The following is a 14,010-nucleotide window of genomic DNA, read 5'->3' as shown; positions in this document are numbered from 1 at the left end:
TACTTTTGGAGACTTTAGGGACCACGAGTAACCCTGCGTTCTCAGAGCGCAGTGTTCTGGTGGGATAATATGGCACTATGAGCTCACTAAGATATGATGGAGCTTGACCATTTAGAGCTTTATAAGTTAACAGTAGGATTTTAAATTCAATTCTGGATTTTTTGCCACAAGTGCATTACATTTGCATCTTTCATATATATCATATCAATGTGTCTAAAGTGATGTAATGTTTAAGCTGACTTTGTCAGGAGGTGGAGAGGATGGTGGATGGCGTGGCACCTAAGCGAGAGGCCTACCAAGCTGCAGACAAATGCATAATGCTGTTCAAGACTGACAAAACACAAACCCAGTTGTGTTTTAGCAAGTCATCGCTGTGTTTCCATCTGCTTTTTGGTTTCAAATGTGGGTGTTTTGTGGCGATCCGTCAATGTGTTTCCACCAGGGATAGTGTGAAATATCACTGCTTTTCCTGCTGGGACTGTGCCCCCACGGCGTGGTATTTTAAGCCATAAAATGAAATAAAAGTGATTTTGGTGTTAAAACATAACGTTCCAGTGTATCTGCTCCATAATAATGTGCAAATGGAACGTATCCGTGATTTGCTGAAACTTTTGCCGTCTTTCTAGTGATAGGGTTGCTGAATCATGCACATACAGACTGTGTTGAGAAACTAAAGTTAACAAACAAAAAAGATGAGACTAATGAAACAAATCGAGCATAAAACAAATAAATGAATCTCTCCCCTCTTTTGCTGCGGCTGGTTGACATGAAATGAATCACTTCTGGTGCGCGGGAAAGTTGCCACAAACATCAGACACCCAAACTTTGGTATCTGAGCAATACAGATAGCTTCCCTGGCAACAATATGTTGTGAACTCATTTGGCAAGGGCTTAAATGTAACAGATGTTCTTTTATATGTTAAAACTCCCACAGTCCAGCTTTTAGTATATTTTGATGCTTTTGTACTGAAGCCAAAGAAAAATTTTAAATGCATGACTTTCACTTGTAATAATGTATTTCTGCAGTGATGTATTATTGCTACTTTTACTTAAATAAAGGATCATCTACCACTGAAAATAATCAGAAGTCAAATAATGTAGCACAGTCTCTATTTTTCCCAATGTTAGTACCAAGTTACAAAGCACTTTCCCCTGATTCCTGGCAATAACACAAAGTGTGACTGACACTCCTGCTCCACACACAGAGTATCAGTAAGCTTTTGTAAACTCACCTCGCACTCTGACAGTGAAGCGACAGGATCCTTTGTTCCCTGCACGGTCATACACAGTGTAGGACATCTTATGGAGCCCCTCTGGGAAATCTGATTTTGAAGGTTTCCCTTTCAGGACAACACTGAAAAAGACAGGCTGTGTTTTAATCTTTCACTGTGATCTCTGTGTTCAGACTGGGATAACCAACAGGACGAAAACAGACTGAGTGCACTGAAGCGAAACGGGATAAAAAGCTTAAAAGGGTGGCAGAGATGAGACTGACTCTGTAAGGATGCCATCTGCAGTGTCTACACCCTCTGGTGTGTCCCAGGTCACCCTCGCTGTCAGTTTTCCTGGTTCTGCCCACTTATCCTTCACATTAGGACACTTGATTTTTGGAGGATCCATATCTAGAGAGACAAAGAAAGAAAACTTAAAGAAAAAGAGGCCACATTTAAATATGAAGTAATGCTGGGACACTACTGTAGGCTGTAAGCAAGTTAGTTGGACAAGCTGACAATTGCTGTTTACATAAGAGCAGATAAACACACTGTTCTTGTGTTTTTATCACCACCAGGCGTAAGTCTGGAGGGTATCATGCGTTTAAGTCGTTTGTGTGCATGTATCAGTGTGTGTCTGCAGCTAATCCCGCAAACTACTGGACCAATCAGCCTCATATTAATCTTCACTTACTGTTGACCATGCATGTTTTAAAAGATTTGTTGCTCACTGGCACATGAAGCCAAAAAAACTCAATTTCCACGGTATGAAATTACCTGGATGTGCTGCATTGTGGGGCCCGGAAAGCAAGTGCACTAAAGACTTGCAGCCGCTGAGCATGACAAGGCGGCCAACTTCCACCAGCCTCATGGCTGATTTTCAGTTTAGCGCTTCGCTAACTTGAATGGGGATCAAATTATTTAGTCTTGTAGCTCTTTTAGACATTGGAAATGTCATCAGATCAAATGGATCAATTCCGATAGTGAAACGAGTAATTTCACAAGGGTTGTGACGATTAAAAAAAAGTTTCCACTGATTTGTCTGTTTTAATAGTGTTTATTGATGTGATTTCCTTCTGTGTTGTGCTGTAGCCTACAGTCAGGCCAGCCGTTTTCTGAATGAATGATTAGAGAAAAGTAAAATCAAACATTGACTGAGGAAATTACTGCAAGGTAATTATGACATTAAATCAGGAGTGAACAAATAATGTTTTCTTCTTCATTTATTCATTCAATCTTGAGGGCTACTTTAATTAAATATTGGTCAAATTGTGTACATAACTGAAATAGTGAAAACAGTATATGTCTTTCAGTTTTCCATTCATACCAAATTTATGCAATTTCAAGACTGTTAAGGGACCACAGCATGAAAAATGTATTCAAACACACCATTTTGAAAAAAGGCAATATTTCCTTTTCCCTCGCCAAAATTTTGCTTAATTTTGGAGCATTATTTGGCTATCATATCAACAACATAGCATACTATAGTTGGTACCAATTAATGCCTTAGGTCCTCTAGTTTAATATGATACCCGTGTCTTCACTGTAGCTTTAAAACTAAGCCCGATACAGCAGGTTTTATTTGCTAAAAATCACTTTTATCTTTATAATAAGATTTTATCTAGATTTCAGAAACAGTGGCTGTTAGCATGTAAACTGTATCTGCTCTGCAACACAACGTGGCTTTGTCAAAATTAGACAAGGCTTGTGTTTTTATAAACCTCTGTGATGCTTCTGAAACATGCTGTGACAGGTCGTGTCTAGAATGGCCATGACCTGCTGCTTCAATCTACTCAGTGCACTTTTCTAATTGGTTTTGGAAAAGCTAAAAGACACCACCCTCAAAACTCTTTAGATGCCACGTATCCCTTCCTACAGCCCCAATCCTGCATTCCAGTGGCACCTTTCTTCAACAAAACACCTGGACTTTTCACCGTGAAATAAAATGTCTGATGATCCGAGACACTGTGAGACAGCTAGACGTGATCTGGCCAAGGACTTGGTTTCAAGATTTAAAAAAACAACACAGCATCATTCCTTGCAGGAGACTCAGTGCCACTTCACAAACAGAATTAGTGAGGTCGTGACGGCTGTGATGCGGTGAGATCTGAATGAGTCTTCACACAACACAAACCCTGTGATTGTGACCAAGGTCGCTGGATGATTCAGCCATGTATATGATCACCTACAGTAAATGCAGGCCTCATAGTTCATTTTCAGACTGACAAATATATAACATTTTCTGGTGATGACTGACTAACTACAGTATGTATTTGTTTGTGTGTCTGTGTACATGTACATGTCTAGAGGCTTATTTCTTTCCAAACATCAATCACATAACCCTGTATTATGAGGAATCGTCTGCAGTCTGCAGCTGACATCGGCCTTAAGCAAGTAATTACCTGCTACATGTATTTTTGCAGCTCAGTAGTCTGCAGGCTCCAGTCCTCTGTGGGAGATGAAATTATGCACAAAATAACAACACACACTCAGTCTTACCGACGCAGGTTGGGACTGCGGCGCTCCATGACTTGGTGTGCTGGCAGGTCGCCGTCTTCTGACCCTTCAGACTGAATCCAGACGAGCAGAAGAACTCACAGCGAGAGTTGAAGTAGGAGCCGTCTGAACACTTGTAGCCGCCGTTAGCGGGCATGCTCAGCTTGGGACAGCGGATCTCTGCCAGAGAAGGAGCTCAGTGTTGATGCAAGACTTACTTTGAGTTACAGGATGATTCACTCAGTTTAATTTGGTTCAGGTACATGCCATAAATTAAGGTTATGCTTCTTTTTAATAATACATTGCACTGGTCTGTCTTTGTCTTTTATTAAAGTCATACATCAACCACTCTTCTTTGATATGTTGGACGTGATTCATTGTTTTTAATTTCAAAGTTATTCCAACATTAAACTGACAATGAGAATCCTTTAATCTGACCTGATTATAGATCAGCAGTGGTAATTCATAAGAGCAGGCCTGGATGTATTAAGAAAACTGGATAAAGTATTGGAGGCCTATGACAGTTGTTCAGTGGTGCATGAAGCCAAAATGGTTCACTTGGTGCATTTAATAATACCCAGATGATGCAGGGATGATCAGCACTACTTCCATAGAGCGACTTATGACAGGTGCGGCCGAGCAGCCAACTTCCAGTTTAGTGCTCAGCTAACTTGAATGGGGTAAAAATTATTTAATCGTTTTTCTTTTTTACTTTTAGTAGGTACTGCAGCTGCCCTTAAAAAGTGCGTACTGTTGTATGCAGTATGCACACAATCAGGACATACTACTGTCTTATAACGTTACACCCTGAACTTTGACCCTTTTGCTTTTATATCCGTTATATCTATTCACCAGAGACGAAGATCAACATAGAGCTCTGCTGTTGTTACTTTGCGATGTATGTAGTTCAACTTTAAAGTTATAACTGCACAGGTTGTAGATTCTAACATATATTTGCGACAGTGAAATTACATCTGCAGTTCTCTGTCATTGTTATTTTTATAGTTATCTTTATTTTGTTTGCTTAATCAATATTCCTATTATTACTATTCAACAGCTCATCAGTTACTTGAATGTGCTGTCATCCGTCACTGCAAGTTTGCAGCTCTCAGGTATTTTTGGCATACTGCATTTGACATACTATGTATTGGGACATACTAAATCTTTTTCTGGCATACTATATAGTATGGTAGTATGGGTATTAGAACGCACAGTTCTTTGTCATCAGAGAGACCATATCCCCTTTTGGGTGAAAACAAGCTCTGTAAAAGTTCCAGTGCCAAATTGGAAAATTAGTGACACCATGCCAAAGCTGCTGGGATGTATTTTGCATGTCAAAAAAAAAAACACAATTTTTTTTACTTCCCCGGAGAGCCAAGGACAGTAACAGAAGACATCTGTGGCTTCAGGCCATCTGCAGAGGGGATAAAAATGGTAAACTGAGGGACCCGACCAGAGTAGCTGGCTCTGAAACTAACAATCTAACATTCAGCGTGAATTATCCACAACTTCTGTTAAATTTTTTTGTGGGTACAACTGAGTGAAACCATGCGGATGCCTTCAAGGACAGATTGTCTAAAGGTTTGTGCTGCTATCCCCCTTATTTAAATAGCTATCTCATCTCTGTCCTCTCTTTAACAGCCAGTTTTGTTTTCAGACGTCATATGAACCAGTTCTTTTTTTAAGTATGACCCCACCTTAATGACAGTAGCAGCGGCAATCATTTGTAATTATTATCCTGAGTTACAAGGGAATGATTTAAAGTAGTGTCCTGTGGTGTAAATACTGTTTTCAAAGAGGCACAGAGAACAGACTGTAGGGAGAGGAAGTTGATCTGTGCAGTTGTTTACAAATTATTTGTACGAACATGAACCAATTTTCAAAATCCCAAATGTCAGATCTGGATAAAGAATATCCACAAAAACAAAAGAAAGCAAACTCCCTCCCCTGATGGAGCCAGATGTGGTTTAAAGCTGTTAGTTTAGTAAAAGACGTAGATCTCCTATTTCCAGGACCAAGAATGAACTTGCTCAAAAATGTAAGAATTATCGTCAGGAATCCCCATGAGTCAAACCTAGTACGTAGGTGCATGCATGAGCACACATATGCATGTGTATGTGTCAGTTTTTACCTCTGCAGGCGTAGTTAGAGGACCAGTGTTTGCTGGCCATACACACCACCTCTGAGCTCTGGGACTCATATCCCTGCTTGCATCGGATTTTACAGCGAGTGCCCATGACGTTCCTGTAGTGTTCTCCTCTGGGTGTGCGACAGCTCACGTCCCCATGTTTCACCTTAATGGGCGCGCACCATGGTGTCCCTAAAAATTGACGAAAGACAGTTACATTGACCTTTTCTTTACTGCATCAAGGCAGTTATATGGTTTTTATGGTCCGGCCTTGGAGTGGGAAAGTATCAGTATTCAATAATAAGCACTTACCTGAAGACTATTAAAGCTTAGACAGACTTCCTTTATAGGTGTGAAAATGCAAAAACCCGCCCATCATCTGAGTTCAGACAGATACGGAGGATTTTTTATTACCTTATCTGCAACTTCCCATAATCCAACAGTGTCTCGTGAGGCAGAGAGGATAGTCACACTTGAGGAAAAGACAGATAATGATGTGTGGAGAGCACTTAAGTTTAAGAGTGTGTGCGTGATTGAGTGAGAAAATTTCCACACAGATAAAGATCTGTGTTGAGAGTGCGGCTCTTTACTGATACTTATCACACCTACTGGTCTTAAGCATCAGCTGTTCGTTGCGCTGTCCCTGGATTTAGTCTGTCCATAACATGACATTGATCAGACTGAACATAGATGGATCAGTGGGGCTCTAAGGGGCTTCCTACAACTTAAAGCTTGCAGCTTCCACTGCCTCAATTCCCATCATGACAAGTTTCAAAACCTTTTTACATAAAATACACTGAGCCTCAAATGAATCGTCTTGTACCGTATTTTAGCCACGCCCGAAATCTTGGTTAAATAGCCACTTTACCGTAAAGTGACAGCTAGCTAGATGGTGGATCCTCTGCTCTGAACATACTGGGTACAAAGGATAGTTGTGGGGTCATCTATCCTGATCTGCGTGACGTTAGTGTGAGAGGCATTTGGTAAATTGTAAAAAACACACACAAAAAAAACAAACAAAAAAAACATATGTTGCCAATTATTTGGAAATTTCACAATACAATATCTCAGCTTTTTTTTTTAAGAATTTTGAAATTTTTTAAGACATTTTAGTACCAATCAGGGCCTTATTTTTAGATTAATGCCTTCAGTGCCTTTTAGTAAGCGTAATGAGCTTTAGAGGTACTGGTGGGTTCATTTTTGTTACCTTTAGACAGAACCAGGCTAGCTGTTTCCCCTGTTTTCAGTCTTTATGCTAAGCTAAGCTAACCAGTAAAGATAACTTAAAGTTGACATCATACCATGTTAAATTTTTAGTACGCCATTTGGTAAGGATCGTGCTGTGTTACCTGTGTCTTAAGGCCTTTGCACACTGATTCTGATGTATTGTATTGCTCTGTTCACTGTGAAAATGTGCAATATGTGACAAAATGAAAAGACACATTTTCTCCTTTGCCTCTCTCCAATGGACCTCTCTCCAGCTATCTGGCTGTCTCCGCTCCCTCCCTGTCTTGCATTTGGCTCCGCTGCTGCATGAAGGGGCGGAGCTGTCCACCCTCTCTGTCTCCACAACTTCCTCCTCTTAATCATCATCCACCTGAATATTACTATCTGACCTGTTGAACGTGAGCTGCCTGTTTTATGAAATGATTCTGTGTGCCCTGTTCCTCTGTCTTGCTGTGACTGTGTCCCGCAGCCACATTTTCTTCACTGATTCTCAGTCAAACATCTCTGAAGCTTCTGACGGATACGAAAAACGCAGAAAATCAAACCTGTTCTGAAAATTTTAATGACAAATGAAAGCTTCAGACTCAGTGTGCAAACATGATTGACACAACGTGAGGTCATATTCATATTTAGATGTGCGAAAATTTTGGATGAAAAAAAACGAACTGTGTGCAAAGACCTTTACCCCGTCATGTACTTCACAAGATGGCGCCCGCCCCGTCCCACACAATGTAATGTACATATTTTACTGTATCTTCTCATCTGACTCTAATTAAGAAATGTAATAAGTCAAGATGACAAACTATAGAGTGCTGCAGGGAGGACGTTTTTTGTGGACCGATATGGAAGTTAGCGTCACCCTGGTTCCGTTGTCAAAAGGCCTACGGGATTTTTCCATTGGATTTTTGATAACCGCAGACGATAAGCTCTGTGGCAAACAAACGTTTATGAGACTTCCACATTTTGTTCAGCGCAATAATCTGCCCAAATGAACACCACTTTTATGACTTTTGAAGCGTAAATGCAATCACCAGGAGTAAAAGCTGACATTAGGCTAGCTACACCATGGTCACACGACCTAACAATGCCACCTTAACGAGGGTGTAGAGCCGTGTTTGGCATGATGACGTTCTCATTTTGCCACTTGTTAGCAACCGTCTTTTTTAAGATGCATTCAAGATTAATAAGCAGGCTATTTACTGTCGTATTTCATGTGGTAGAACAAAACGTGCAACTCTCTGGAGCTTGTGTGAACCACAGACTTTATTTTAGGCATCTAACCAAAAACCCATTCAAAAAAACCCATTGACTTTGAGACGAGGGAACTGGGAGTGCTAATAGGAGCACTCTCTTCCTTTAAGAGCTATGAGACAACTGCATTTGTTTTTTAACTTTTCTCCTCCCATGGCGGACACCTCTGCCCATCTCTACAACGCTTGTGTAAAAATTCCTTGCATCACGCCAAGTTTGAGGGGCCACAAGGTTCTTACTCAAATACAGAGAAATCAAAATCTGCAGTTTATTTCCTGCTGGCTCAGGAGAAACACTCTGTGGACCGGCGCACACACATGCACACACTTGGCGAGAATGCAGTTTAGGCTAATTTCCAGTTGGAATAAAATTGAGTATTCATTACACAGCAAGCCGCACTCGCTGCCTCTCTCTGTGTGTGTGTGTGTGTGTGTGTTGGCAAAGTCTCCACAACCACTGAGTAAGAGAAAATAATATTTGAGCTTTTACACAAGGGGAGAGTTTGGTTTGGCCGGGACGATAATGTTCCGTGTCTAACTGACCCCGAATTTAAAGCTGGAAGCTACTTTGACGTAACTGAGTCAGTTCACAAAACTGGCTGAACCAACTGTGGTTGAATCATGCCTCCTTAAAGACACAGTGAGATTAAAAATACATTTTTCTAATTCTTTTTCTGTGTCCCTGTGTTAATTGTTGAGTTATATTTTGTCATACTCCAAATATATGTCAGTGACAAAGTATATCAAAATACCTCTCTTTTGTAAAACAGTTAATGCTATCTTGAATTAATTCATTTTGACACATCATACATGCAGTTTAGTCTAATCAAATTATTTGAGTCACCCAGCTACACACTTGACTGTTAGCTTGTGGGCTGGAGTGGCTAGCAGACATAGCAGCTAACAGTAGTGTAATAGATCACAGGTGTGTGTTTGAAATATATGCTCTTTTCTCTTACTGAAAAATGCTAAAATATTTTTGTCATTCGCATATGCATAAATAATTTAATCACTTCTCCTTTGCCCTCCTGTTGCTTCTGAGGGAAGTACGGGTCCCTATAGTGGCCATAACGAGAAACTGAAGGCATGATTTATTAATTCATGCACGGCAGATGCTTTTTGTGATCTGAATTTAATTAAATCCTTCCTATGTTTTGGTTCATTCATGCGCACAAAATAAGCGTATATAGAGAGAGCCAGCACAACACACCCTGCAATCTTCGGAGACTACTTCGCTGGGAGGACGGCCTTTTAAGTTAGCGGGTGTAGCACCTCAAATTCAGGCAGCAAAAACCCAAGCAAAAAGAGTTTCCTCTGCAGGGTGGCTGGGCTCAGCTTTAGAGATAGGGTGAGGAGCTCATACATCCGGAGGTGGGCTCAGAGTAGAGCTGCTGCTGCCTTGGAAAGTGGCCAGTTGAGGTGGTTAAGGCATCTGATCAGGATGCTTTCTGGGCGCCTCCCGTTAGACGTTTTCCAGGCATGCCCAACTGGTAGGAGGCCCCGGGGCAGACCCAGAGCATGCAAACTTTCTGTTGCTGCTGTTACACAGGTTGGACTCAACACAACGCTGTGACCTGAGTCACTGGGGTTCACACTGGCCTAGTGTTGCACGGTATACCGGTACTAAAATAGTACCGTGGTACTAGAGTATTCCAAACGGTACTATACTGCATTTGGAAAATACCAATACTTTGAAATTGATTCAATTCATTAATTTAGTTAATTTATTTTACTCATTTATGCACACAAACACCTTTCTTGTTCCTATTGGAGCACAGATTGCACAAGTGGTGTGTAAGACAACACCTGTATCAACAAGAGAAAGTCTGCCTCGCAAAGGGAGACAACACGAGACAACACCAACTTGGTGAAACATTTGAGCAACCAAACCGTGACGTCTACACGGAACCATGATTTTTTGGTACCGTTACACCCCTACTATTTATTGTTCTAAAGGTTTGTAGCCAAAAGGATTTTTCCTTAGGAAAAGTACCGAAGAGTATGGAAATTCATATTGGTATGGGTACCGAAACAAAGATTTTGGTATCGTGACAACACTACACTGGCCATATTCGAGATTCTACAGCCACAAACTGTCTGTCTCTGTCTGTCTGTGAAGCTGCCACTTTCTCTGTTCCAAAGTAGTAGTTTCCGAGTGGTGGAAAGTACAGGATGTGCTCTGCTGGCTCACACTAATCTCATGCACGGGAGTTAACAAAAATGATTTATAGTAATTAAATTAAGGTGACAAATTATATCTTGTGTGCACTAATGAATAAATCATGGGCTCAAGCTACTTATTTTTTCTCTCTCTGACCTCTCCTGGGCTCTTTAGGGGAGTGTGGGTGCAAGCTAACAGTCCTCAACAGCTCTGTGTTACGCTGTATTGCGATGACTACTTTTGAGCAATTAAAATAAATCTCAAGTATTTTAATAAAACCCATGTTGCAGCTAAACCTCACCCATATAGTCTGAATCACTCTGTAAGACCTCATAAGCTGTTTCACTATGACTGTAGACCAGAGGGACTTAACTGAATCTACATAACAATTAAGGAAAACATATTTCAATAATTTAAGTATGAGTCATCATGTTTCAGAATGAATGCACTGTTTGTATTGTATGTATTTACAATGCCAAACTGAGCACATAGTCACCTTTATATCTACGTGAATACCAGTCCTCGTCATCTCCGTAGGCGTACTGTCCTGACCCTGGGGATGAAAGAAGAGAAGACAAAGCGACTAATACGACGAAAAAGAGCTGCATCCAAGATGTTGGGCAATGTTTGAAACTATTGTCCTGGGCTGACCTTGAGCGCCAAGAAAAGGCTTACAAAATATTGCCTAACTTATCATCTGAACCAGACTCTGCAGGGGACCTAGATCTTTTGGACAGACCACATGCACAAGGAATAAATCACAAAAGATCCTATTTTTTCCAGCTGGTTTGGAAATGTGAATGTTCAACACAAAGACTGTGCTCGATCCAGTGTTTCTTTTTGTTTTTCCTGGGGCCCCCTGTAGCGTTTGGTAGAAATGAGAAAAGAGAGAAACTATTTTGAAACTTTTTGTTCCAAAACAGCTCCCACAGATCATACTTACCATTTTAAGTCAACTTTAAACAGTGAGCAGTTTACTCAGACAGAGAAAAATATATTTCAACCATAAAACAGCAGCATTTAAGAGGAGCAGAAATATTTCTCAGTGGTGGCTGTCGAGCTGGTGGAGGACACAGTTGAGTGATGTTGGTAAAAGACAAATGTGAGGGGAATTGTGATGAGCAAGGAGGATTATCTGAGGGAAGAAGATGAAGGGACGGGGTCAGGAAGAAGTAAAAACAGCAAGGATACAGGAAATAAGTGAGGAAGGGGTTACAGTAGGGGGAAGGGCATTTAACCTTGGCCCCAGGATGTTATGAACCCTGGCGTGAATGTGTCCTCTGTTCAGGATCCACAAGGGAGGAGTGTTCAAGCCTGCTCCTGCTTCATATATCAGCCATATGTTGGTCATTGAACCTGATACTGTGAGCACATCTCGCGTCCCGTTCCCTCAATTCCTCATCATGGCTTTTCTGTCAGTTTAATAAAAGCTGTCTGGACCAAAATGCTGCAAGTCATCCAATACACACACACACAACACACTCTGAGGTTTAGCAGTCAGATCACACAGCATGGATTGTACAGAGCAAACCCACAGACTGAGTGAGTCAGATTTAGCTGTCTAATGGGAAAACTTTAGTGTCTGCTTCTTAATGAAGGGAAGAAGGGAGGAAGAGAAAGGTACTGAAAACTAATTACAGGTGTGTGTGTGTGTGTGTGTGTGTGTGTGTGTGTGTCTCATTCAGAGTGAACAATAGTTAGATTCACATGTGCCAGAAAAATTATCAGTTCTGTATCAACTTGCAGCCATTCCCACCAAACTAGACACAAGAATTCACACACAAAGCTCGTTCTTTGTGACTAACTGGCATGTGTTACCACAAACCTTTACGCACTTATATACGCCTCATGGAGCTGAGTTTTAAAGTTAAGCTCCTTTAGATTATCATGAAGTTCGATACTATTTATGTTTTTATCTGGCCACTTAATGTATTTAGTGGCGGAGTCCGCCATTGCTGCTCTGGATTCAAGTTGCCTTCACGTGAACAGGCCAACCTGAGCACCATACTACAATCAGGAAACAGTAACAGCAGCAGCAGTTTATACCTGCAAATGGTGTTGCCTCCCAAGCGGCAACCTCCAGAGCTGAAAAGTGAAGTGCCAGAAACAGATCCTCTAATGGCCACTTGAGGCTGGCTCCAAAAGTGAGTCAATCCCCAAAGACCCCCATGTTAAAAAGCCCAGCCTTACAGCAGAAATAAACATGTTTACTGCCTGGTACAAAAATTGTGCTTGGTCTCTATACCTAATTTAAACATTCATGACAACTGTATGGGAGATGATTTTTTTAATTAACCATTTAAATAATATTACTGGTTGAAAGAGAAATGTCTCGATCAGCATTTGGTTGTAGTAAAAGACCCTCTAAGTCAGTGGTTCCCAACTGGTCCACCCACAGAGTCAAGATTTCTCCTTAATCATTAGTTCAAGGTCCAAGAGTTGTGTATATATATATTCAGCATCGTACTTGAGTCCGGCCATGTTGTCGAGCTAGTTTGCTGTCTCTGTCAAGAAGCTGTGGGTTAGTCACTCACTCTACAGCAGGAAACTTCACTTCAAAATAAAAGCTCTGCACCGGAAATTCACTTTACTTAAAAATAAAGTGTATTATTTTGACACGTTCATGAGTCACTTGCGGTGCATTAAGAATAGACCTGTGACCCACCAGTTGGGAACCACTGCTCTAAGGGGCTGTACATGTCGCCTTTTATCGCCCTCTAATCCATTGTTTTCTATTACTTTTCTAGCACTTAACAGCCAGACGGATGCTGTCGCAGCGTTACCAAGCGCCTTTTTTCAGGGCGTGATAGCCACGCTCTGAGATAAAAGGAGTTCAACTTTTGGAAGGCAGCAGTGCACACTGCACGCCATGCAATATGCTAACAAGGCTTGCAGCTAGCACCCACAAATCCACAAACCAATGGGTGACATCATAGTGGCTCCATCCACTATTATATGTTATGCTATTAGTTTATGTTGTCACTTAAAGAAAGTGAGAAGATACTGCAGTATTGAATATTAGCACCACCTGCAGGCATGGAGAGTAACAGCAGCAGTTTCTTTCTCTTCAAAAGCTGCTTTTTGTGCGGATGTGCTTTTACTTTGTAATGCTTGTACCACCTGTTAGCTATAATAATATTTTTACTGGAAGACAAACATAACAACCACAAAACTGTCACATATATCATGTACAGTTTTTAACCGCCCTGCAATAACAATTTAACTTTATCAGACTGTATAACCTGACACACACTTATATCCAAATCCACATCAAACACTCAACATGTGAAGAAACTAGTTGCTATAATGACTAAGACAGAAACACAGTTAGAGGACAATGATAAGTCATTTTATACAGTATAGAGTTTGTCTTGTTATTTAATGTCAGTTCACTCAAATCCAGTGCTTGAATGCAGATGGTGGGGAAAAAATCTGTTATGAATGATAATCCTACTGCAAGCACAGGAGCATTAATCAATATCTCTCTAAATGTGAAAGAAAAGGTCCACAAACTCCACTATTAATATCTTGAAATAA

The 14,010-nt window shown here is 40.8% G+C and overlaps 1 protein-coding gene across 1 annotated transcript in view; it reads right to left on the bottom strand.

Moving 5' to 3' along the window:
- Positions 1–14,010, bottom strand: part of srpx (sushi-repeat containing protein X-linked) — a 28,357-nt gene that overhangs the window by 7,683 nt on the left and 6,664 nt on the right. Inside the window, exons 2-6 of the mRNA XM_050049834.1 lie at positions 10,970–11,026; positions 5,839–6,027; positions 3,711–3,887; positions 1,496–1,622; positions 1,233–1,354 (exon numbers count right to left, since the gene is read on the bottom strand). Of these exons, the coding sequence (XP_049905791.1) occupies positions 1,233–1,354; positions 1,496–1,622; positions 3,711–3,887; positions 5,839–6,027; positions 10,970–11,026 (672 nt within the window). The remainder of the gene's footprint in view (positions 1–1,232; positions 1,355–1,495; positions 1,623–3,710; positions 3,888–5,838; positions 6,028–10,969; positions 11,027–14,010) is intronic.

The sequence above is a fragment of the Epinephelus moara genome, chromosome 7, assembly GCF_006386435.1.
Source record: "Epinephelus moara isolate mb chromosome 7, YSFRI_EMoa_1.0, whole genome shotgun sequence".
NCBI lineage: Eukaryota > Metazoa > Chordata > Actinopteri > Perciformes > Serranidae > Epinephelus > Epinephelus moara.
This window is presented reverse-complemented; position numbering and strand designations above follow the sequence as displayed.